The sequence below is a fragment of the Lissotriton helveticus genome, chromosome 2_2 (assembly GCF_964261635.1).
Source record: "Lissotriton helveticus chromosome 2_2, aLisHel1.1, whole genome shotgun sequence".
NCBI lineage: Eukaryota > Metazoa > Chordata > Amphibia > Caudata > Salamandridae > Lissotriton > Lissotriton helveticus.
Window position 1 is genome coordinate 504,156,236 of NC_136060.1, and position 26,257 is coordinate 504,182,492.

The 26,257-nt window shown below is 46.7% G+C and overlaps 1 protein-coding gene across 2 annotated transcripts in view; it reads left to right on the forward strand.

Moving 5' to 3' along the window:
• The window catches only part of PCGF1 (polycomb group ring finger 1), a 248,410-nt gene that overhangs the window by 107,423 nt on the left and 114,730 nt on the right, over positions 1-26,257 (forward strand). For both annotated transcript variants that reach the window (XM_078679068.1, XM_078679069.1), the window contains exons 4-5: positions 12,238-12,309; positions 18,913-19,018. In XM_078679068.1, the coding sequence (XP_078535194.1) occupies positions 12,238-12,309; positions 18,913-19,018 (178 nt within the window). The remainder of the gene's footprint in view (positions 1-12,237; positions 12,310-18,912; positions 19,019-26,257) is intronic.

The following is a 26,257-nucleotide window of genomic DNA, read 5'->3' on the forward strand; positions in this document are numbered from 1 at the left end:
ACTTGTTGGAAAAAGTTCAGGTTTGTGAGGAGCTCAGAGTTCACAGGATTGAGGGCCTTCCGAGGGGTCATTGAACCAGTAATTAAAATCACCTGCCACAAGGATCTGAGTGTATTCCATGGTTAAGTTGGCGATTTGTTCACTAAACAAGAAGGGGAAGGATGGCATCGGTCTGGGCGGTCTATACAGGAGCACACACCACATAGTAGAGTTAGGGGTTTCGAACTTTAAGACAAGATTGTCAGTATCTGGCAAATTAATACAGGTAAGAGTGGTTGTTTTTAAGGAGGAATGGATGATTGCTGCCACCCCCCCACCAGACCTGCCATCGGCACGATCTGCATGAATGATATAATAGTTTGGGGGAAGTGCAACTAAAATATCTGGGGCGGAGTCTGGAGTCAGCCAGGTCTCGGTTAAAAGAAGGACTTCAGGGTGCTCTGTGATCAGAAAAAGAAAGATGTCCTGTTGGTGTTTGACAAGAGAGCGGGTGTTTAAATAAAAAAAGGTCAGGGGGTGAGGTAAGGGAGTGGGCTTTGGCCGATTAGGACGGGCAGTGCGCGGTATCGAAAGCATTTCAGCAGGACATGTGCAGTCCACCAGAATCCCTGAGTTTTTAGCCTTAGTATGGGTGACTCTCGATATGTGACCATGACCGTTGTTATGGGATAGAAGGGCAAAACGAGAATAAGGACAAATCCTGGCAGCATGCCTCGCCCCGGGTCCCGATTGGGCGCAGACGGGCTCGCCGCCGGCGCGCCCGCTGCGCACGTCCACTGCGCTTCCTGGGTAGAGGAACCATTTTATGGCTGTGAGGGCGGGAGGGACCGAGCAGTAGACCGCTCGCCTGCTCGTCGCCTCACCTAAGATGGTGCCTAAGTAAATACACCCCGAGCAGCACCTCTCTGGATCGGGGTGTTTGGCGGAGTGAGGGCTCTCTCTGGATCGGGGTGTTTGGCGGAGTGAGGGCTCTCTCTGGCTCGGGGTGTGTGGCGGAGTGGGGGCTCTCTCTGGATCGGGGTGTGTGGTGGAGTGAGGGCTCTCTCTGGATCGACGTGTGTGGCGGAGTGGGGGCTCTCTCTGGATCCGGATGTGTGGCGGAGTGAGGGCTCACTCTGGATCCGGGTGTGTGGAGAAGTGAGGGCTCACTCTGGATCCGGGTGTGTGGCGGAGTGAGGGCTCACTCTGGATCCCGGTGTGTGGCAGAGTGAGGGCTCACACTGCATCCGGGTTTGTAGTGGAGTGAGGGCTGAATCTGGATCCGGGTGTGTGGTGGATTGAGGGATGACTGGATCCGGGTGTGTGGTGGAGTAAGGGCTCACTCTGGATCCAGGTGTGCAGCGGAGTGAATGCTCTCTCTGGATCCTCATGTGTGGCGGAGTGAGGACTCTCTGGATCCTCATGTGTGGCAGAGTGAGGGCTCTCTGGATCCTCATGTGTGGCTGAGTGAGGGCTCTCTGGATCCTCATGTGGGCTCTCTGGATACTCATGTGTGGCTGAGTGAGGGCTCTCTGGATCCTCGTGTGTGGCTGAGTGAGGGCTCTCTGGATCCTTGTGTGTGGCTGAGTGAGGGCTCTCTGGATCCTCGTGTGTGGCTGAGTGAGGGCTCTCTAGATCCCGGTGTGTGGCGGAGTGAGGGCTCTCTAGATCCCGGTGTGTGGCGGAGTGAGGGCTCTCTAGATCCCGGTGTGTGGCGGAGTGAGGGCTCTCTGGATCCCGGTGTGTGGCGGAGTGAGGGCTCTCTGGATCCCGGTGTGTGGCGGAGTGAGGGCTCTCTGGATCCCGGTGTGTGGCGGAGTGAGGGCTCTCTGGATCCCGGTGTGTGGCGGAGTGAGGGCTCTCTGGATCCCGGTGTGTGGCGGAGTGAGGGCTCTCTGGATCCCGGTGTGTGGCGGAGTGAGGGCTCTCTGGATCCCGGTGTGTGGCGGAGTGAGGGCTCTCTGAATCCCGGTGGGTGGCGGAGTGAGGGCTCTCTGGATCCCGGTGGGTGGCGGAGTGAGGGCTCTCTGGATCCCGGTGTGTGGCGGAGTGAGGGCTCTCTGAATCCCGGTGGGTGGCGGAGTGAGGGCTCTCTGGATCCCGCTGTGTGGCGGAGTGAGGGCTCTCTGGATCCCGCTGTGTGGCGGAGTGAGGGCTCTCTGGATCCCGCTGTGTGGCGGAGTGAGGGCTCTCTGGATCCCACTGTGTGGCGGACTGAGGGCTCTCTGGATCCCGCTGTGTGGCGGAGTGAGGGCTCTCTGGATCCCGCTGTGTGGCGGAGTGAGGGCTCTCTGGATCCCGGTGTGTGGCGGAGTGAGGGCTCTCTGGATCCCGGTGTGTGGCGGAGTGAGGGCTCTCTGGATCCCGGTGTGTGGCGGAGTGAGGGCTCTCTGGATCCCGGTGTGTGGCGGAGTGAGGGCTCTCTGGATCCCGGTGTGTGGCGGAGTGAGGGCTCTCTGGATCCCGGTGTGTGGCGGAGTGAGGGCTCTCTGGATCCCGGTGTGTGGCGGAGTGAGGGCTCTCTGGATCCCGGTGTGTGGCGGAGTGAGGGCTCTCTGGATCCCGCTGTGTGGCGGAGGGAGGGCTCTCTGGATCCCGCTGTGTGGCGGAGTGAGGGCTCTCTGGATCCCGCTGTGTGGCGGAGTGAGGGCTCTCTGGATCCCGCTGTGTGGCGGAGTGAGGGCTCTCTGGATCCCGCTGTGTGGCGGAGTGAGGGCTCTCTGGATCCCGCTGTGTGGCGGAGTGAGGGCTCTCTGGATCCCGCTGTGTGGCGGAGTGAGGGCTCTCTGGATCCCGCTGTGTGGCAGAGTGAGGGCTCTCTCTGGATCCCGGTGTGTGGCAGAGTGAGGGCTCTCTCTGGATCCCGGTGTGTGGCAGAGTGAGGGCTCTCTCTGGATCCCGGTGTGTGGCAGAGTGAGGGCTCTCTCTGGATCCCGGTGTGTGGCAGAGTGAGGGCTCTCTCTGGATCCCGGTGTGTGGCAGAGTGAGGGCTCTCTCTGGATCCCGGTGTGTGGCAGAGTGAGGGCTCTCTCTGGATCCCGGTGTGTGGCAGAGTGAGGGCTCTCTCTGGATCCCGGTGTGTGGCAGGGTGAGGGCTCTCTCTGGATCCCGGTGTGTGGCAGGGTGAGGGCTCTCTCTGGATCCCGGTGTGTGGCAGAGTGAGGGCTCTCTCTGGATCCCGGTGTGTGGCAGAGTGAGGGCTCTCTCTGGATCCCGGTGTGGAGTGTGAGGGCTCTCTCTGGATCCGGGTGTGGAGTGTGAGGGCTCTCTCTGGATCCGGGTGTGGAGTGTGAGGGCTCTCTCTGGATCCGGGTGTGGAGTGTGAGGGCTCTCTCTGGATCCGGGTGTGGAGTGTGAGGGCTCTCTCTGGATCCGGGTGTGTGGCGGAGTGAGGCGTCTCTCTGGATCCGGGTGTGTGGCGGAGTGAGGGCTCTCTCTGGATCCGGGTGTGTGGCGGAGTGAGGGCTCTCTCTGGATCCGGGTGTGTGGCGGAGTGAGGGCTCTCTCTGGATCCGGGTGTGTGGCGGAGTGAGGGCTCTCTCTGGATCCGGGTGTGTGGCGGAGTGAGGGCTCTCTCTGGATCCGGGTGTGTGGCGGAGTGAGGGCTCTCTCTGGATCCGGGTGTGTGGCGGAGTGAGGGCTCTCTCTGGATCCGGGTGTGGAGTAGTGAGGGCTCTCTCTGGATCCCGGTGTGTGGCGGAGTGAGGGCTCTCTCTGGATCCGGGTGTGTGGCGGAGTGAGGCGTCTCTCTGGATCCGGGTGTGTGGCGGAGTGAGGGCTCTCTCTGGATCCGGGTGTGTGGCGGAGTGAGGGCTCTCTCTGGATCCGGGTGTGTGGCGGAGTGAGGGCTCTCTCTGGATCCGGGTGTGTGGCGGAGTGAGGGCTCTCTCTGGATCCGGGTGTGTAGCGGAGTGAGGGCTCTCTCTGGATCCGGGTGTGAGCGGAGTGAGGGCTCTCTCTGGATCCGGGTGTGAGCGGAGTGAGGGCTCTCTCTGGATCCAGGTGTGGAGTGAGGGCTCTCTCTGGATCCCGGTGTGGAGTGGGAGTGAGGGCTCTCTCTGGATCCCGGTGTGGAGTGAGGGCTCTCTCTGGATCCCGGTGTGGAGTGAGGGCTCTCTCTGGATCCCGGTGTGGAGTGAGGGCTCTCTCTGGATCCCGGTGTGGAGTGAGGGCTCTCTCTGGATCCCGGTGTGGAGTGAGGGCTCTCTCTGGATCCCGGTGTGGAGTGAGGGCTCTCTCTGGATCCCGGTGTGGAGTGAGGGCTCTCTCTGGATCCCGGTGTGGAGTGAGGGCTCTCCCGGTGTGGAGTGAGGGCTCTCCCGGTGTGGAGTGAGGGCTCTCTCTGGATCCCGGTGTGTGGCGGAGTGAGGGCTCTCTCTGGATCGGGGTGTGTGGCGGAGTGAGGGCTCTCTCTGGATCGGGGTGTGTGGCGGAGTGAGGGCTCTCTCTGGATCGGGGTGTGTGGCGGAGTGAGGGCTCTCTCTGGATCGGGGTGTGTGGCGGAGTGAGGGCTCTCTCTGGATCCGGGTGTGTGGCGGAGTGAGGACCGACGCTGGGTCCAGATCTGTGGAGGGGAAGAATTGATCCTGCTGAAGGTTAGTTGGAGCGATGAGAGTACTGGTGCTGGGTTTACTGGAACATGAGTGCTGGCTAAGGGACCGGTTCTAGTGAGGATTGCCATGGCTGAGGGAGTGAGAACTGACACTGTGGCCTGGTGTGGAGAAGAGGGAGTGTCGATAAAGAGGTAGGCTTGTAGGTGGTAAGTGCTCACACAGAAGCCAGATCCTCTGGGAGTGAGGTCCTGCTCTGGAGCTGGGGCAGGAGTGGACGGAGTGCTAACACTGGTGCCTGGTCCGGAGGTACAGTTCTGTCTGCTGCAAGAGAGGACATAGTCTTGTTCTGGAGTCTCTTACAAATCACACACAGTTTTGATATTCCTCCAATAGCAGAATTGTTTGAGTGAAGCATTTGGGCCTCCAGATGCACACTTCTTCAGGATCTTCCGAATCTTTGCATGATTTGTCTTCTGTCTTCTCATTGAATTTGTCATTTTTAGGTCTTGCCTGGGCAGCGCTTGCGCTGTCTCTTCGAGACATGCTGTATTCAGGGTATGGGCATAAAGCTCCACCCACTTTCCGCCCATCTTTTTAATTGGCTCCTGTCCCTGTCCTATGTAAATGGTGGCTTTTCATTGGTCAATATGCATAGTCGTCCCTTCTTCGTGCTACCTTGTCTCTTTTGTAACCTCCCATGAGGACATCCCCAGATACATGTGTTGTTACTCCCTAGGTTTAAATTACAGCCTCAAGGCACTATTTTCTTAAAAGGCTTCAGGCAGAACACACACTTGGTCCTAAGCTAGGCTGGCAGTGGTTACTTCACTCACTAGAACATCTCACATTTATATGAGACTGGCTTTAAATTTCCCTTCACCAGCTCCTCACAGAGTACAACCTAATCTGAAATTAATGTATTAATTATTTTGTCACATTTCTACGCTACTAAATGTGTATATGAACATAGTTATTTGAATGTGCTTGTAGTACTGTCTTGAATGCAAAGCTAAGGGTCTGCACCCCTGCAACATGGCTAGGTAAAAACACATTGCCAGTAACTCCAACTTTGCTGGGTGCAGTACTATATGTGGCAAAAAGAGGTCCCACATATAGTACTGCACCCTCCAACATGTCTAAGTAAAAAAAAGGCGTTTAGAATGCCAAAAACTCCAACAAATGGAAGACCGATTGCATTTGCAATGCAATAGTTCACATTTGTTGAAGTTACAGCTGTTGGGGTTGAAAATGACAATGTATTTTACTTATGCTTTTTTTTTTATACCATTATGCAAATATAGTAATTCCACTGCAAATAAAAACACATCTAAACTTTCGCCCCATCTTTTTAATTGGCTTCTGTCCCTGTCCTTTGTAAATGGTGGCTTTTTATTGGTCAATAGGCCTAGAAGTCCCTCCTTAGTACCACCTTGCCTCTTCTTGTAACCTCCCATGAGGACTTTTCCTGTTACATGTGTTGTTACTCCCGAAGCTTTATTTACTGCCTCAGAGCACTATTTTCTTAAAGGGCTTCAGCAGGACACAAGCTTGGTCCTCAGCAAGGCTGGCAGTGGTTAATTTACTCACTTGCCCATCTCACATTTATATAAGACCTTCTATAAAGTTCCCTTCATCAGCTTCACACAGAGTACAACCTAATCCGGAATTAATATAATAATTCTTTTGTCACATTTTAAAGCTACTAATTGTATATATGGACGTAGCTGTTTGAATGTACTTGTGGTACTGTCTTGCTTGCAATGCATTATGGGTGGGGTGGATTTACCATATCTTGTGCAGGGTGCAGTACCAGATGTGACCAAAAGAGCTCCCTTGGAACCTCTTTTGGCCACATCTGGTACTGCACCCTCCAACATGGCTAGGTAAAAAACATCGGCATTTATAATGCCAAGAACTCCAACTCCAACAAATGCTACACTGATTGCATTTCCAATGCAATAGGTCTCACAATTGTTAAAGTTAGGGCGGTTGGTATTGAAAATGAAATTATTTTTTTTACTTTTGCTTTTTCAGGTCGAGCCTAGAGTCAGCGCGCATGCGCTGCTCTCTGAGGCATGCTGTATTGCAGTATGTACTTGTAGCCCCACCCACTCTCCGCCCATATTTGTCATTGGCTTGTGTCATTGTCCTTCCTAAATACTGGCTGCTGATTGGTTAATAGGCTGGTTAGTCCCTCCTTAGTACCGCCTTGTCTTCATTTGTAACCTTCCTTGAGGACTGACCCTTTTACTTTAGTTGTTACACGTATGCTTTAATTAGACCCTGGGAGCACTATTTTCTTAATTGGCTTTCTTCTGCCTGCTGGTCTATCTCACTCTCTAGGAGCAGCTTGTGACCTGCAGTGCTTGTTCCTGGCTCACTACGCAAGCATTTGCAGTGCACTAGGTCCCGCATTACTGAAAGTATGAACTATTGGTGTTGCATTATTATTTGCAACGCCAGTACCTCAAACTATCAGTAATGCAAGACCTATTGCATTGCACTTCTTCAGAAAAATACATTTTGCAGGCTAGCACCCGATCCCCGACCTCCCAATCCGTTTACATTTCATATATATTTAGGTTCCATGGCACTTGCACATGGAGCAAACCTCATTCAAGCACTCATCTTGATGCATATGCCCGGTGTTGTTGAGTGCCTGAATACCCTCATGGGAGACAAGTAGTGCTCTACAAATCTACTGATTGAGCGCAGTTAGATACTGGCAAGCAAGGCTCTCTAGCTGCCTGGGGAGGCAAAGGAAGTGTGATGAGGAACACAGGAAGATGTGACTGCACAATTAAATATAGCACAAGCCTGAGGCTATGGGGATTGAGGGCGAATATAGAAAAACCAACCAGAGTTGTTTAGCAGTTGTCTGATAGCAGAGATCCGTGGTCGGGGTTCTCTAGGTCACGGGGTTGAATCCCAATAGGATAGGCTCCGTATTTTGTATTTATGCGGTTCGCCAAAGCGCTGTTCCCCCAGCTCCTCTAGATTTTGCAGGTCTGTCTGTGTGTTTGTGTAAATGCACTTTTCAAATAGTACTCATCCTTTCATGCCTGGTATCTAATACTTACTCAGTGGAGTCATTTCCCTTCCGGATACAACTTTATCCGTAGATACTGATGTTCTTTTCTTTTCTATTTAGATGCACCTCAGATATACCTAAAAGGCACAAAAAAATTCCAGTATCTATGTGTGATTGAGTAATCTGTTTTTTAAAAAAAAGTGAATAGGTGATTTCTGTATGGAACATTATTAAAAATACGAGAATGAATTGTGCAAATGAAGGTATTTAGAGCAAGAACATTGAGCATTGTATGGTGTAGCTCCCACTGTGTGGATCTCCGGGGGAGCGATATCTTTCTACTCTTCAAGTCTGGTCTGATTCTGGATTCACACTCGGTCATCATGCTTCTTGTGCCTCGTTTATTTGCCCAAATACCTAGTCTGAAATGTTCCTGTGATAAAGTAGTTACCCAGGGTGAAGAACTGAACCAAGTTTGCCACCTAACGGCACCAGTGTTTTAGATGAAGTTAGAACAACCTCTTTGCCCCCGTTGGTTTGGAAACATTACTATAATGTTTCTGAACGTTCTCCTTGTAGCATCTGCACCCATTCATTAGACGTGATTAACTATTTCACACTTTTTGAACAAACTGAACGGAAATTGCTCTCCTGCTGTTCATTTTTCTCCCCATTGATTGCTAATGTATTTAATTTCTTTTTACAGATTCAGCCTTTGTAAACTTGTGTTGAGGTGAAATATAAAGTTGAGTTTTTGCAAGTCTGCCTTCATTGTAGCTTCATTCAGGGCCAGTGAGATCAACGTACAGGGAGCTCACAATTCCTCTGTGTGGTTTAGTTTCTCTCGAACTTTCACGGTAATCATAGCATTGCTCAGTTAGTTGAATCCTCGCTTCATCAGATTTCTCTTGATGTCAAATAGGCTTTATGATTTGATGCAGACCGAACAATGGAACTCGCTAGTCATCAATAATTTCTGCTAGTCTTTGGTCATGCTCTCTATAAGCATATCTGCCATGGGTCAGGCAAAGAAGGGGAATTGTGGAGTGTATCAGGTAGACGTCAAAACCATAAAACCTAAAACACATTCTGCAGGGAAGGCAACCCCGCTTGCACGGTTTGTAAATATCTCATTAACTGAAATATGCCAGAAGGGATATAGCCATTTATCCACATTACACAATAGTTTGAGGTTCTCAGTTCGATAGTCCAGCTTTCTGAACGCATTTCAAATGAAATAACTTTGCCACAAACTCGCATCCTTTCTGTTTTACTACTTGCTTGCTACGTGTACATGGGAAACCTTCATGATCGTATTGAATACCCACTCATCTGTAGTCCGATATCTCCTGTTTAATGACCCCGCAGCCGAAGGGAAGGCCACAAGTGTACATAGGACCACCTTGAAACATCTTTAAAAATCTGTGAATAAACTAGTGAGATTAGTGAGGCTACTGCCAGAGGACAAGGGCCTGCTACAATAGCTCCGAAACAGCAAGGTCGAGCTCACGAAATTCAAATGGGACATGAACAGACAAAATGAAAATGAGTTCTGGGCCAAACTCTATCATGATTCTAATAGAAACAATAGTGCCCGATTCTGGCTAATGATAAACAAAATCCTAAAATCAGCACACGGCGGCTTGACCTCGCATATCCCAGAAAACACTTGGACACTATACTTGGAATCTCACTTTCACCAACAGACATCTGTAATTCCGGCTTCCGAGGACAGCAAGCCAATATCTTTAACCGAAACTGCGATGACTGCCATGGTCGAGGCAAAAGAAATCGATGCCGCCAAGGTCATTGAACAAATCTCCAAAGGGAGGAGATATGGAGCGGCCGGGCCAAACAGGATTCCACCAGCTCTTTTTAAACAAGATCCAGAATACTGGTCAGAAATCCTTACTCCTCTCTTTAACTCTGTTAGACAGTTTAGGTACCTACCTGCATCATGGAAGGGCTCCATTATTACACCAAATTCCAAAGCTGGAGATAAAACCCAACCAAAGAACTATTGCCTGATTGCACTGTTAGACGTTGAGGCAAAATATTTTGCGGGAACTTTACTATCAGAGCTGCAAGAATGGGCAGCAGAGCACAACATAATTCCCCCTTGTCAAAGAGGCTTTTCCAGGGAGACCGGCACCACAACAAATCTTTTAGCGATGATACTAATCGACAAGGCGAAATTAACCAAACAAACTTTGCATTTCTGCTTTGTGGACTTCAAGGCGGCGTTTGACAACATTGACCGAGCTAACCTGTGGAGAAAACTGGCTCTCTGGGGGATTCCTTCGCCCCTTCTGAATCTTCTGATACCAATACACTCCAATTTATGGCTACAGGTTAAGCTAGGCAGCGGCACCCACCTTTGAAAGTGCATACTAACAACAAAGGGCCTTAAACAGGGTTGTGTGCTTGCACCAACTCTTTTGAATCCTTTATACAGCAGATATGACATCAGCACTAAATGACTGCCATGCGCATGCCCCTCGACTAGGAGGAGAAGCCACCTCCAGTATATCATATGCGGACAACGTTGTTCTAGCAAGCCACACTCAATTTGGACTGCAACGGCTTCTAAACGCACCGGTTGACTGTGCAGTTGCAAATCGTCTGAAAGTTAGTTTTATTGATGTTAACACCCTGTCAATCAACGGCAAAAAATGGTCTTATGCTTGGTTCTTGGGCAAAACTCAGATTGTGAATACCTCAGAGTATAAATATGTAGGTGTCAAAATTGACCAGGGCGGCCAATTTGTGAAACAGCTTGAGGCTATAAAAAGGAAAGGGATGACGATCTCTACAACACTAAGACAACTTAACCCCTTCGACGCTCATGACGAGCTGGGCTCGTCATGCAGTAGCCTCCTGCTACGCTGATGACGAGCCCAGCTCGTCATGTAAAGTGGTATCTGCACATTCCCAGCACAGGAGAAAAATCCCCATAGCGTTCAAGGTGTTAAAACAAAATTGACTGGACCAACTTTTTCACCACTGCTACATGTTGCGCAAGCAAAAATCCCACGTGAACTACCGCAAGAATCTAAAAACCTGGCTATTTAACTTATAGACCCTTCTTCTGTCTTTCTTGACCTATCAGGCGGCGCCGGGTAACCCTTGGGTAGCTGTGCGCCTAATAAGAATAAATTAACAGTAACAATAACCGTCAATCACCTACGGCAGCGAAGTGCTGAGAGGCAGGGACGCCTCATTGCTGGATACCACGTTGGCAAAGGCATACAGAGTTATGCTGAACCTCCCGACATACACCTCGCCTGCACAGATCAGACTCCAGTTTGTGCTAAGAAAGCAACTCCTCGGAAGGCGAGGCTCATACATTAAGTGCTGGTATAAAATCAAGAACTCACCCAGGAACACACTGAACCATCGACTTTGGAAGGAATTGTGCTGTACTTCCATCTCACTGGCCAAAGCCTACTCGGAGGAATCACTGGCCAATACAGGTTTAGCCGAACTATGGGAAGTTCCAACAACACACTCACACTTTAAGGTTATAGTAAATACGTTTTATCAAGAAATGTTCCTTTATAGAGGACAAGGCCTCCCTATCACATAGGAGCCATGCATGGATGACTCTGTGCAGCTACAAACTATTTAGGCCACAGTCATACTTCGACCTGGGATACTCCAGGAAGTCAAAAGAATCCTTTTTAAAATACAGGTTAGGAATCCTTCCTGTTATTCCACATCTTCCACCGTGGCTGAGAGAGAACTGCGGGATATTATGCAGGTTATGCAGAGATGGAAACAAAGATATTGAACATTAAGATATGCTCCTGCATTAATCTAAAAGAGGAAAGGGCAGACCTCCTAAAAAGCCCCTTTAACGAGCGAACTTGCTTCAACCCAAGTGACCCGCAGCTAAATGGAAAGTTAGTCAAGTTCTTGAAACTAGTGGCATCTAAGTAAGGGCGATTGTAATACTGTGTGATCTAAAAACAACAAAAACTTAAACCTTTCGGAAATGTAATCTGTGCACTGATTCTGGTGGTTTAGAGGAAAATTGTCACACCGGGAACTCTACCCTGCTCGAACATTCCTGAACTTTTTATAATAGATTCGAATTTTATAAGAGCATTGACTGAAAAGGGTAATCAATCAAAAATGTTTTATCAGAGTGTATTTTTGTAATGGTTTAAATTAATCATAAATAATAAAAAACGTACTTACTTACTTGCTTGATGGTGTAGTCAATGCTCCAACATTAGTTATTTACCGCTCCCCCTAGCTGCATTCCACCATACTTCTCTTTCAGGCAAAGGTACTAGGAACAGAAGAAAAAGAACCTAGCTGGTTACTGGCATGATAAAATAAGATCATCTTGGGTTCTTTTTAACGTGGGTCTCTTGGAGCACCCCCAGCCCAGTGCGATTCTCAAGGACTGTTTTAATCTATTCAAGGCCCAACAGTTAGATGTCGTGACATGGGTCTTCACTAACTAAGCTACAACGCCATTGGTGTAGGCAAATATGTTTACCATCTTTTGATTTGATGGGTAGTTTGTGTCATGTGGTGCCTGTGGCTATAAATGACTGCAGTCATTCTTGTGTGTCTCAATGATTTCGGTTCCTTATGTGTGGGGTGTTGCAGGTGATCAAGCTAAATATATATCATGGTGAGTTGTAATGATTCTTTGTTCCACAGATGAAGACAATCGGATTCGAGAGTTCTACCAGTCCAGAGGCTTAGATCGGATTGTCCAGCCCACAGCAGAAGGTATGGACCAATCTGTATTCACTTACTCTTCCTTTGTTTAGGTTGTGGCTTTAAAGTTCTAGAGCAAGGGCAAAGACTACTACTTTGGTAGCTTCTTTTAGGTACTAATCTTGCCATGGAGTTTTGTCAGTCTCCAGATGTCTGCACTAGGGAACCATCAGACCCATGAAAGTACTAAATCACACAAGGTGCTTTAGTTTCCTTTCTAATCCTGGGCATCTTGCTGATTTCTATCTCCTTTACCAGTTTCTTGACACTCTTTACCCTGTTCCTTCTGAAATTAAAATGCAGAGGTCCCTTTCCACCTTCATGCTCCAACTTTTTTCTAAATTCAAGCCCGAGTCTCTGGTATTTCCTGTGTTTTTTGGTGTGGTTTATTTGTTTTGTTCCCACCCCTCTCCCCACCCTGCATTGACACTTTTTTTTATATAAACAACTTTGTTTTTGACAACAAAATCATCCACACCACATGCAGCTGTCGCTGGATATAAGTACAATAAATCCTAGCATTGTTGTCACAGACAGTAGCAGTAATTTCACAATAAGAATATCGGGGAGAAACATCCCTCATCCCTCATACATTTATAGTAGCGAGCCCAGCCCAAAGTGGTCCCACCATTTACTCCAAATCTTGGCATGCTTTTTGGAGCAACCCCTGGCTTCATATACTGTTTTTTTCCTGCTGGGCACTCCAGTCGACTCCACGCTACCACTGAGACATCAAGGGCGGGCTGGGAGATTTCCATCTACTTGCTATGTCTCTTTTGGCCACTATGTTGGCCAGCCCAAGCAGTGCCTAATCATCCCTCGTGCCCTCAAAGAGGACGAGCGACCTCGGCGAGAGTTCCACCTCTCATCCCAGCACCTCCGACAGTTCTTCAGTCACTGCAGTCCTGGAGTGACGAGCTGCCGAGGTATGTGTGTATTGTCATTGCCTGGGGTTCCAGTATCACCATGTGTCACATAAGCCAAGGGCGTTCACCGGGGAGAGCTAATGGGCCCTTGCACATCTATGCCTAGAGGGGACACTGGTAGAGTCAGTATCTGAATCAAGGACTGCATTGAAGTGCCTCCCAATGCTGTGGTACCCCCAGCGAGTGCCAGGATTAGAATTGTGAGAGTGTTTAGAAAAGACTCTGTGGCAAGGGAGGGGTCATGTACACATAGTAGATTCAGATTATGGCCCTCTCCTCCTCCCTCAAGGACAAGGTATTGGCCATGGGCATTGGGGAGAACACGGTTGATCTCCATGGGGAAGGAGTGGAGAAGGAGAATCCCCACTCATCAGGAACCCTGTACATATCTAGCATAGTAAACTCTGTCATACCCTTGATAAAGTAAGAAGGGGCAGTTGTAACCCACCAAGTGCGTGTTTTGGAGCCTCAGAATTGCAGGAAAGAAATGATGGGCATAGCACAGGTCCGTGGAGCGCTTGTTTCGGTCTAGCAGTACATTAACGTTCCGTGACAAAATCTGGACATCTGTGAAGGTTGGCATGTTAGGAAAATTAGGACAGGAGAGGCGAGCGTCACATGGGGGGGGGGGGGGCTCTAGGGTCCAAGTGGTGGACTGCTGCCAGAAAATGTATTGACGTGATGAACGGATCGTGTACGCGGTTGTGGTGGGACAAAAGACATGAAACAATGTTGAATAAGAAAACCCAGTCACAGTAAATGAAAGAGAAAAACTAACCCACCGCATCAACCCCTCACCCCATATTTCTACCTCTGAAGCATCTGTCACCCTTGAAACTGCAACAAAAGCCCATAACACTACATATTTCAAACGTGGAGTAGTGGACCCCTTCCTTTTAGCAGGACCTTAGCTCGCCAATGCCTAATAAAGAAGAAAGAAACCGGTTTGGCTAATCAGACTCCCCTCTTGCCGACTACTTGGCGACTTCTGGTAAGATAGTAGGGCTCCGAGACCACCCCATATCTGCTTCAATGGGGTATAGGAGGGCATCTTCCCCCTAGGAGTACTATGGCCATGGCAAGTTCGAGAGCTGCAGCAGCAGTCTGCAGTGCCTGCCCCGAATCCGTCGATTGCGACTCGGAGGTGTCCGAGTCCGGGGAGGGTGACCCGGTCGCCTCTTGATCGCGTGCCTTGTGCAAGCGAGTCCGGAACCTCAGTTTCACTTGGACAAGTGCAGAGGCAGTCAATCAATCAATCAATCAAAATAAGCTTCATTCGAATTCACACATGAATCATAAAAGCTGCAAATCTATCCATATAAAAGGTTTAAAAAAAACAGTACAAAAATGTAAAACACACTAATGAGTAAAAAAACTACAGTACTTAGATACTAGTGCAAATACAACAATCCAGTTTATACTCTTGCGTTACTGTGTAACACATTGGTAAATGAAGAACTAAAGTACATAGATACTAGTGCAATTACAATCATCAAATATACTCCGTTACATTGCCTAGTATTAATCTAGAACAGCTTCCTGCAATTGATAACAGCCCCTAGAAATCGGGACATTACGGCACATATATAGATGTTGGGTAACGTTTGCAGGTATAGAAAGCCTGTCCGGCATTGCACAGAACCCAGCTGCCGTAACAGGGGTATCACGTTTCCTCCTCACCTCAGAGACATGCTTACAAAACAGCACAGTGTGCAATGTGCTCTGCATAGAGATATCGTCACAGGTACATTTCCCCGGGGTCAGTGCCCAGTTATTAATAGTGGGGAAGCTGATTAGGTGGTGGAAAATACCCAAACGGAATTGAGTCAGCACAAAACTGTGGTGCGCATTGTACACACTGACTAGTTAAAATTGCATATTGAAGCTGGTCAGTATCATCTGATTCCTCAGGCCAGATGGTTTCAAGATTTCAGATGCTAATCTCGTTTCCTCTAGTAGTGATACGGCTTCTTTAGCCGTTCAGTTCTCCGTGACTTCCTTGTGTAATTTTGATCGCAGACCCTCCACCCGGGTTGGTATTGCTGGGGTATCTATTCTAAGGTATGGAATCTATCACTAATGTGTCTCTTTCAGATGCACAAGTTACTACTTGTGTAACAATATATCTGTAAGAGACATTAGTTAGTGATTCCTTACCGCCCCTCCCATCCTCCCCGTTCTGCGAACTGATTACTAGGGTTAAGGTCATTCCTGTTAGGGCCCTAGTTTTATGCACCAATGGTCAGTATCTTGCATGGCTCCGCGTTTCTGGCGTGGAAAGTCATGTACAGAACTGACGTCTGTGCGCATGGGTGGCGCCTAAGTTCCTCTATGATGTCATCTCGGCGCTGACGACGCCAGTGACGGACACGGAGCCGCAGGACGCCACCAACTGACGCGCAGGGGTACTGCTAAGCAAAACTTTCCGGATCCAGTCTGACGCCTGGGGATATTATAAGGTAAGGAATATTATCACTAACTAATGTCTCTTACAGATATATCGTTACACAAGTAGTAACTTGTGCTTTGTTAGACCTTCCATTACATCATTCTACTTCCAGCTCCATCTTTCATGTTCTTATTTATTGGGTTTTCATTTCTTAAACTTCGTTAACCTCTCATCCCAGCTTTATGAACTTCAGATATCGTACCTTTTTGTTCTGCAGGTTTAAAATGAATTTTTAAATTCCACCTCAAGATTATGCTTTCCTACAGTTCACCTTTCCTGCCAATGCTCTGCTTTGCCCTTGATTGCAAGATACTCATTGTTTTGATATTTGTATCCAAGTGTGTTTATGGATCCGGTTTATTATGCACAAAACCTGATTTTTGTAGGCTGCCGCCTTTCTGCTCATTTTATGTCCTCTTGTTGTAAGAGTCTAGTCCTACCAACTATGGTACTGGTCTTCAGTACTGTACACTTTTTCATTTACGTATCCATTTTACTCCATTCATTTTATAATTAGAATTGTCTGTAGAACTTGACGAATCTCACGCAATATATGGTGGAAAGGTCCTCTTCCTGGCACTCTGGAAGCTATGCTGACTGACTCCTTCTGTCTCTCGGACCGTGGAGATAAATTATCTTCTGGACTAAAAAGAACTCCTCTCTGTTTAACCATGGATATGATCTTGCTCTCCATTGGTTTTCTGGGTTATTCTGCTAGTCTCCTATTGGCTCATGAATAATTAGGATCTTGCTCTTTAGTTGTTTTCGGAGTTATTCAACTTGTCTCCTGTTAGCCCATGGATAGATATGATCTTGCTCTCCATAGGTTTTCTGGGTTACTGGACTTGTCTCCTACTCGCCCATGGATGGGATTTTGCTCTCCATAGGTTTTCTGGGTTACTGGACTTGTCTCCTACTCACCCATGGATGGGATTTTGCTCTCCGTAGGTTTCCTGGACTATTCTGCTTGTCTCCTGTTGACCCATAGATAGGTAGGATCTTGCCCTCCATTGGTTGTCTGTGGTATACGTCTTGTCTCCTGTTGACTTCTGGATAGATAAGATCTTGCTCTTCAGTGGTTTTCTGTGTTATTCAACTTTTCTCCTGTTGTCCCATGGATAGATACGATCTTGCTCTTCAGTGGTTTTCTGCTATTCTGCCTGTCTCCTTTTCACCCATGGATAGGTAGGATCTTGCCCTCCATTGGTTGTCTGTGGTATACGTCTTGTCTCCTGTTGGCTCATGAATAATTAGGATCTTGCTCTTTAGTTGTTTTCTGAGATATTCAACTTTTCTCCTGTTGTCCCATGGATAGATACGATCTTGCTCTTCAATGGTTTTCTGTGTTATTCTGCTTGTCTCCTGTTCACCCATGGATAGGTAGGATCTTGCCCTCCATTGGTTGTCTGTGGTATACGTCTTGTCTCCTGTTGGCTCATGAATAATTAGGATCTTGCTCTTTAGTTGTTTTCTGAGATATTCAACTTTTCTCCTGTTGTCCCATGGATAGATACGATCTTGCTCTTCAATGGTTTTCTGTGTTATTCTGCTTGTCTCCTGTTCACCCATGGATAGGTAAGATCTTGCTCTCTATTGATTTTCTGTGTTATACGTCTTGTCTCCTGTTGACTCATGGATAGGTAGGACCTTGCCCTCCATTGGTTGTCTGTGGTATACGTCTTGTCTCCTGTTGACTTCTGGATCGATAAGCTCTTGCTCGTCATTGATTTTCTGTGTTATTCTATTGGTCTCCTGTTGACCCATAGATAGGATCTTGCTCTTCAATTGTTTTCTGAGTTATTCAACTTGTCTCCAGTTGACCCGAGTATAGGATTTTGCTCTCCATTGATTTTCTGTGTTATTCGACTTGTCTCCTTTTGACATATGGATAGGATTTTGCTCTATATTGATTTTTTGCGTCATTCTGCTTGCCTCCTGTTGACCCATAGAAAGGATCTTGCTCTTCAATGGTTTTATGAGTTATTCAACTCCTCCCCTGTTGACCCATGGGTAGATAGGATCTTGCTCTCTATTGATTTTCTGTGTTATACGTCTTGTCTCCTGTTGACTCATGGATAGGTAAGATCTTGCTCTCTATTGATTTTCTGTGTTATACGTCTTGTCTCCTGTTGACTCCTGGATAGGTAGGACCTTGCCCTCCATTGGTTGTCTGTGGTATACGTCTTGTCTCCTGTTGACTCATGGATAGGTAAGATCTTGCTCTCTATTGATTTTCTGTGTTATACGTCTTGTCTCCTGTTGACTCATGGATAGGTAAGATCTTGCTCTCTATTGATTTTCTGTGTTATACGTCTTGTCTCCTGTTGATTCATGGATAGGTAAGATCTTGCTCTTCATTGATTTTCTGTGTTATTCGACTTGTCTGTTGACCCATAGATAGGATTTTTCTCTCCATTGGTTTTCTGTGTTATTCCACTTATCTCCTGTTGACCCATGGATAGATAGGGTCTTGCTCTCTATTGATTTTCTGGGTTATTCCGCTTGTCTCCTGTTGACCCATGGATAGATGGGGGTCTTGCTCTTCATTGATTTCCTGTGTTATTCGATTTGTCTCCTATTAACCCACGGATAGGATTTTGGTCTACATTGTTTTTTTGTTATTTTGCTTGTCTCTTGTTGACCCATGGATAGATGGGTTCTTGCTCTCCAGTGGTTTTCTGGGCTATTCGACTTGTCTCCTATTGACCCATGGATATGAGTTTGCTTTCCATTGTTTTTTTGCGTGTATTCTGCTCGTCTTCTGTTGACCCATAGATAGGACCTTGCTCTCCATTGATTTACTGTTCTACTTATCTCCTGTTGACCCATAGATAGGATTTTGCTCTCGATTGGTTTTCTGGGTTATTCTGCATGTCTCCTGTTGACCTATGGATAGATAGGACCTTGCTCTCCTGTGGTTTTTTCGGTTATTCGACTTGTCTCTTCTGGGGGTAGTCTGTGTTTTTGTCGTGGGATCGTCCATGCCCGTTTCTGCTGGAATAACTTGCCTCTACTAGGTGATAGTTCTTGGCTGTTCTAATAAGATGCTATTTGATTCTTCAACATTATGTTGGGGATGCCTATGACCTGTGCATTGAGGATTCCCTCTGCTCTCTAGCTAACTTGTGCAGCACTTCTGCTTCTATTTTTTAACCAGGCATTGTCTCGATCCTAAAAGACCTTGATCTGTTAGCCTGTTTCTCTGCGTTGAAAGTTGTTCTTTTGTTTTTGTCCTTCCAGAATCTGTGGCAGACTGCACAGGATTGCCCTACACCACATTCGACCATTCCAAAGCACATTACTACAGATATGACGAGCACATCTCCCTATGTTTGGAGAAACAGAGGTCAGTGATGGTAACTTGGTAATAATGCATATTAACGCGTATTTACTTTCTTGATATTAACTGTTTGGGTATAATGGCACATGTGCTTCTCCAGCATAAGTTCCTTATATAATTCAACCCTTGAATTAGCCCTCCATCACCAGCTTACACCATGAGGAATTTAAAGAATGTAAGCTCGGAGAAATTCTAGATTGTATCGCACCAAGCAAGGCATATTGGGCCAGATGTAGGTAATCTCAATTTACCTATTCTTAAATACCGATTCGGTATTTAAGAGTAGGTAAATGGGATGTAGGTAATTTTTTGTTCAAAATTACCGAATCGGTAAGTTAAGGTAATTACCGAAATCGGTATTTACCGATTCAGTAATTGCCATTCATTCCTATGGGCCTGGAGGCCCATAGGAATGAATGGCAATTACCGAATCGGTAAATACCGATTCGGTAAAAGGGGGAAAACATTGAAGGGTGGCAGGGTGTCACTTTGACACCCTGTTGCACCCCTCAATTGTGTATGGGTGCACATGTGGCACACATACATGCCCTAAGGGCACGTATGTCTGCCACATCGCACTGTTAATGCTTTTTCAAAGGTTTCCATTATTTACCACCAACTTGTAGCTGGTGGTAAATAACGAATCCTTAACTGAGGAATGCACCAACTTGAGTGCTCCTCCATCCTGGATTCGGTAATTTACCGAATCTGTATGTTAAGAATTCGGTATTTTACCGAATCCTTAAATTACAGATTCGGTAAAATACCGAATCCCCCAAAAATGCCACCTACATCTAAAAAACCCAATACCGGTCGGTAACGGCCAAAATTCGGTAATTTCGGCAATTACCGAACAGTATTGGGCGACCTACATCTGGCCCTAAATCTTTTGTAATGTTCTCTCAGTGAAGGATTTCAGACATTTAGGCGTTACTCAATTTTTATACTTTACAGCAGTCTTATTTAGTACAAAGTCTTACAGTTTTGTGCAGCAGTGGTTTACCCTTTTTATTTGAATGATTTTTCAGTAATAAGTTTGCATAGGCTTACTCGAAATGATGTAGGTGCATATTAGCTATGTGTGGAGTGTGATGGGAACATGTCTGACTATTGTGGATTCCTTGTCTTATTACTTTCCCTTGTTTGATGATTGTTGCTTAACGAAACCCAGTTAACTTTTTTCTAATTTATATGCAGGCCTCAACACTCTTCTAGTGCAGGCCATTTGGAGCCAATTCTCTTCCTTGGCAACTTAAGACTATCCCTGGACGTACTCTGTTCTGTTTCCCACCTTTTGTGGGATTTTTGGAGGCTCTTGCCTCTTTGACTAGGTTTTCTCTTCTTACTTTAACCCCTTGCATGCTGCCGCGATTCTGCGCCTGTGCGGCAAAATCGCGAGTGAGCAGGTTTATGACGACCCCCAGCAGTCATCAGCACAGGAGCGCCGTAGTACATGACCGATGGGGGCCGCCATCTGCATGCAAGGGGTTAATGTATGGAGCAGTTTCAGAATACTGTGTTAATTTCCAGGAGCCCAATGCCTCTCTAGCCCTCACATTTCCTGAGATTGCTCTATTTCAATGGTACCGAGCAGGACACTTCCAGTTTAATTAAAACTGGTGATGCCTCAACATCAAGTCGGAGCCGCTGACTGGAAAACAGCGTTTACAACGCTGTCTCCACAACGAGCTTCCTTTACAACGCAGTCGTTCTAACGACCGTGTTACCACGCGTACCATTACATCGCAAGTCGTTTCAACAACTTGCTGTTGTGGGCGCGCTGGTGTTGGATTTACAATCCAACACCTTCCTTGCTGTTGCACAAACTGGAGTAATAATAGTAAATAATACTATTCCTAAGTCCAGCGCGCCCCCGACAGCAAGACGTTGAACCGACTTGCGATCTAATGGTTCGCGTTGAAACAACGCGGTCGTTGTAATGACCGCGTTGTAATGGAATGCGTGAACAACGCATTTGTTGTAAAGAGCCATATTCCCCCCTGACCCCAGAAAATCCAGATGACAAGTGACTGCTTTGAGATACGGCTCTTGAAGTTTGGTAAGCCTTTTAGTCCTCTTAGTGGTTGTTGGCCCACTATTACACATCTCTAGCTGTTCTCTTGTTAAATATGCTGACTCCAGCGGGGACCTTAAATGTCTCTTACAACTAGTGTCCCGCCAGGACACTGTTCCTGTCACTACTGAAATGGACATTGAAACTCTACCTCCTCAAAACTGATCACTAACTTGGCTTTGGTGGGGCCCTTGTTTGTAATTTGTTCATGGAATTTTACAATTTTGAAACAGAAGTTTTCTACAAATCCCTGATCTTTGGAGCTGAATCTAGAACCAGTGTCTTGGATGAACTTTGTCTTGAATGTCATTTTGAGGCTGAGCCGTGTGCTCATATACCTCCAATTCAGAAAGGTTTTGGTGTAACTATGGGATCTGTGTTAGTTGCTGCTGTCACTCACTAAACCGTGCCTTGTGAGTAATTATACTCAACAAAGTAAAGATGACATAGTACATGGCTCTGCAAGATACAAAAATGGCAGTTTATTGTCCAAACTATTCCACACCTGGCTGTGAACACAGATCTGCAACAACTGGTATTGAGGAAGAAAGCTAGTACAACAGGCATACACTGTGAGGCGATGCAGCAGCAAATGAGAGGAGCATCCACACAGCCATTCTGACATTTTGGTGTGTAAGACCGGTGTGGAAGTTGGAAAAAAAGATTGTTCATGATCGCTATTTTAATATAAACAATTTCATGAACTTATGTCTACATAGCGAAGTAGTATAAGAGTGAGAACTGGAGCTGACCAGTATAAAGCCTTTCAAATTGCCAATTGGTAGTGCGGATGACAGTAAACGCAGGTGGAGGGGAGAGTGTAAATAGAGATGTGGAGGCGAACTATTCCATGGACAGTAATGACCAAGTGGACAAGAGTGTGTAAAGCAATTGTAAAGTCAGAGCGACGGAGTACAAAAGAGATGATGGTGGAAGCTTGAGATATGCAAGGGCAGCTCTCATGGCGTGAAATTCAGGGAAACCCGATAGAAGAAGGTGAAGTAGCTTTAAAGAAGAGAAGGGGTGGAAAGGGATTGCCTGTGTTTGTTGCTATTGGAGGAGGACCAAGACTGATTTGAATATGGCTAGTATCCGTCTTGAGTGATACAGTAGAAACAAATCATGGACTCTAATGTGGCCTGAGTGATTGACAGTGGCTGTGAATCATTGCTGTTCATTTTTCTTAGTTTTTACCTGCACTATTTACCATTCCTTTCCGGTTTTGTTTTTTCTCCTAGCACCTAGATGTCCTCATGTTCTTTGTGCGTATTAAATAATAATAATAATTAATTCAATCCTATCGTACGTTACTTTGTTTGTTGCAGGACCTTAGATTACAGATTAGTAGAGAAAGATATATTCATAGCATGTGTTGGCTGCAGAAACACGTTAAAGCAAAATCAAAGGGGATGATGGACGGAGTGTTGAGCATTGCAAGTACTCTGATCTGTGTTTAATCCATCATCATTCTATAACTCACTCCGCCACCCCAGTTCAGACATGGCCATATGCAAATCAGTCTGACCCTGTGCCTCATGGGAACAGTCCAGCCCAAACTGCCAAGCCATGTCTTCCCTGGACCGGAAACAAGCGTCCTCAGACCGGTTTCTGTCTAATCAGCCGTCATCAGCCAGGCTAGCTTGAATCCAGTGGCAAAGTGAGGAAGGGACCCACGTCTGGGCATACCCTGCCAACACAGGGCGAACAAAGCAAAACCAAAGGGGATGATGGACGGAGCGTTATGCATTGCAAGCACTCACCCCCAGTCAACTGATCTGGGTTTAAGTCTCTAAGAAAGCACAACTGAACTACTCAGGTAGACTTAAATATTAAACCAACCAACATTGGCAGCGCCATGTCGTGTAGTTGCCACTAGTCTGTAGGATCTGCACTTTTGTTGGACAACAAACTTTGGGTGAGGTGCCTAGACTAATTCCAAGCACCCCCTCAGGATATCTTGGCCTAGGGACCAGCTAGCTCACAGTGCCACCATAAGCCCCGTCTAACCTGAACATGGAGCGAATAGTTTCTGACAACCACTGAACATTACAACCCTGGCCCCTTGGGGATCGTGGTAACCGATCAGAACCTTTCCGCTCAGTCACTTGTGCTCTTTTGTTCTCCAAGGAATATATACAAAGAATACACAGTGGGATGTTTTCTGTATGTTTATTGAACCAACGTTCTTCTTGTATAGACTACATGCACTACAGTAATCCGTAGACGGAAGCAGAAGAAAGTGATTACAAGCTCCAAAAGAGTAAATAGCAGATATAGTTCCAACATGGTGCTAAATACTGTGTGTGTGTCTGTGTGTGTGTCTGTGTGTGTGTCTGTGTGTGTCTGTGTGTCTGTGTGTGTGTGTCTGTGTGTGTGTCTGTGTGTGTGTCTGTGTGTGTGTCTGTGTGTCTGTCTGTGTGTGTGTGTGTCTGTGTGTGTATGTGTCTCTGTGTGTGTGTGTCTGTGTGTGTGTGTCTCTGTCTGTGTGTGTGTCTGTGTGTGTGTGTCTCTGTCTGTGTGTGTGTCTCTGTCTGTGTGTGTGTCTCTGTGTGTGTGTGTGTCTCTGTGTGTGTGTGTGTGTCTGTGTGTGTCTGTGTGTGTGTAAACAAGGTCCTAATGTGGCGTACTCCCACCATGCAAACCCTACTCTGTGTGTGTCTAGAGTGTGTAGATGTAGAGCCAAGAATCCCAACCCCATTACCTGATGGAAGAGAATGTAGGACTATGTCTTGATAATGAACTGGACACCCCTCACGGAGATGTCAGACCGTTGCGTGGTGAAGTCTCTGTATGCAGCGCCTCCTCATCTAACCCTCTGAGATGCTTATTATTTCTAATAAAAAGTATCCATGCGATGTAGGTATAGATTAGCAATGTTATGGATATGTAGATATGTCACCCTGCGGATAAACAACATTTGTACATTATGCCTAGAGGCCTTGTACTTGCTGTTCGAGGCACCATGATATTGTTAGGCGAAGCCAGATGTGCAAACCGAAGTAGTTTCAGGGAAACATATCCAACATTGTCACACACGATAATATGTGCAAAAGGTGACAGCAGTAATGTTATTGTGCAAAAAGAGGACCATGTAAGAATATGTGCATCTAAGTTGCATGGGTTGAACTCTGGCACATAACACAGAATAGGCCAGTGCTCGAAGCGGAAGTTTCAAAGGTCTGCTGCTGGAGAAAATCTTTCCTGGAGGAAGATAAAACTAATTATAAAAAGGCTCTTAATATATATCATAAAGCCATACGATCTGCACGTAAGAACCACGTTATGGCTCAGTTAAAGGCAGCTGGTAATGATTCGAAAGTTCTATACCAGATTGTCAACACATTTCTGAAGCCTACAGCTTGCGAAAGTGCAGATATGGCATCTCAACATCTTTGTGATAGCATCTCCAGTTTCTTCACTGAAAAAATTGATGCCATCTATAACAAAATTGAGGCACTTAACCCTAACATAAGTAGCCAGGACAATTATACCCTGGGGCAGACAACACCTATTAATTCCCACTCTTTTAACGATTTTCCTGATATATCGTTAATAGAGGTTCAGAAGCTGTTCACTGATATAAAAAGTGGAAGCCCTGCGGACTTGCTTCCTGCTAGACTTATGGGTCCTTTAGGGAGTACACTGGCCCCTGATGTTCAGAGATTGGTGAATCTCTCACTTACAACTGGAGTTGTCCCACAGTGCTGGAAAAATGCCCTAGTTAGACCTATTAGGAAGAATACATCTATTCCTTGGACCAACATGTCTAACCTCAGGCCCATTTCCCTGCTGCCATTCTTAGGGAAAATCATCGAAAAGCACACCAATAAACATCTATCTACCTACCTTGAACAATCTGGTTGCCTCGATCCATCACAGTCAGGTTTCAGGCCTAAATACAGCACCGAAACGGCCTTGCTGTCGATTACAGACGATCTACGACTGTACCAGGACAAAGGTTACTCTGTTGTCCTGGTGCTGCTAGACTTATCGGCAGCGTTCGATACCATTTCTCATAACATTCTGATCGAACGCCTGTCTGTGAATGGAATCGGTGGTAGAGCACTGGACTGGATCAAAAGCTTCCTCTCCAACCGCACCCAATCTGTCACCATGGGTGAGTTTAGGTCGGAAGAGGTTAATATTACCAAGGGGGTCCCGCAGGGCTCTTGTTTGAGCCCGACATTATTTAACACCTATGTGGCCCCCTTGGCAGAAGTAACTAGAGCTTTTGGATTCTGCCCAGTGTCCTACGCTGATGACACGCAGCTGCTCTTCCCTTTTAAACAACTTACCCCGGAAATTATACAATCTTTTTCCGATGGGAGGAAGGCAGTTGCAAGGTGGATGTCCTCCAACTTTCTTCAATGTAACGTTGGAAAGACGGAGGTGATGCTTTTCGGTGAGGCTAGAGTCCAATGGTCCCCGATTGGTGGCCTCCTGATCTGGGCCCAGTTCCTGAGCCCAAAACAATAATCAAGAACTTGGGAGTCAAATTGGAACCGGAGCTGACCATGAAGCAACATGTCATCACTACCGTGGGATCTTGTTTCCACGTGATAGGTCTCCTCCGTAGGATTTTTCCTTTCCTACCTGACTCCTATAGGAAAACCTTAGTTCAGGCTCTGGTTATCAGCCGCATTGATTATTGTAACGGTCTCTTGGCAGGTGCAAATGAAGAGGTTCTGGATCGTCTGCAGGTGGTGCAGAATACAGCAGCTAGGTTGGTGCTTAATGCTCCTCCCAGATCCCCTTCTAAACCGTTATTACACAAACTTCACTGGTTACCAATACGTCAACGAGTGAAGTTCAAGACCTGCTGTATTATTCACAAGGGCCTCCATCAATTAGGACCAGAATACATGGCCAGTAAATTTGTCCCATATGTCCCTACCCGGGCCCTTAGATCCAGTGAACAGCTGTTACTGAGCGTTCCCAAGATAACTAAATCAAGGCTAGGTGGCAGGGCTCTGTCCGTAGTAGGTCCTAACCTCTGGAATTCACTCCCGCTCTCACTGAGGCAATGCTGTAACCATCTTCAATTCAGAAAATATCTGAAAACTTTTCTGTTTAGTTCTTTCTAGCTAAGATAGGAGCTTCATTAGCACAATTTTAACCGCACTACTCCTTTTCTAGTTTCTCTACCGGTTGTCACTAGCGCGGAGATACTC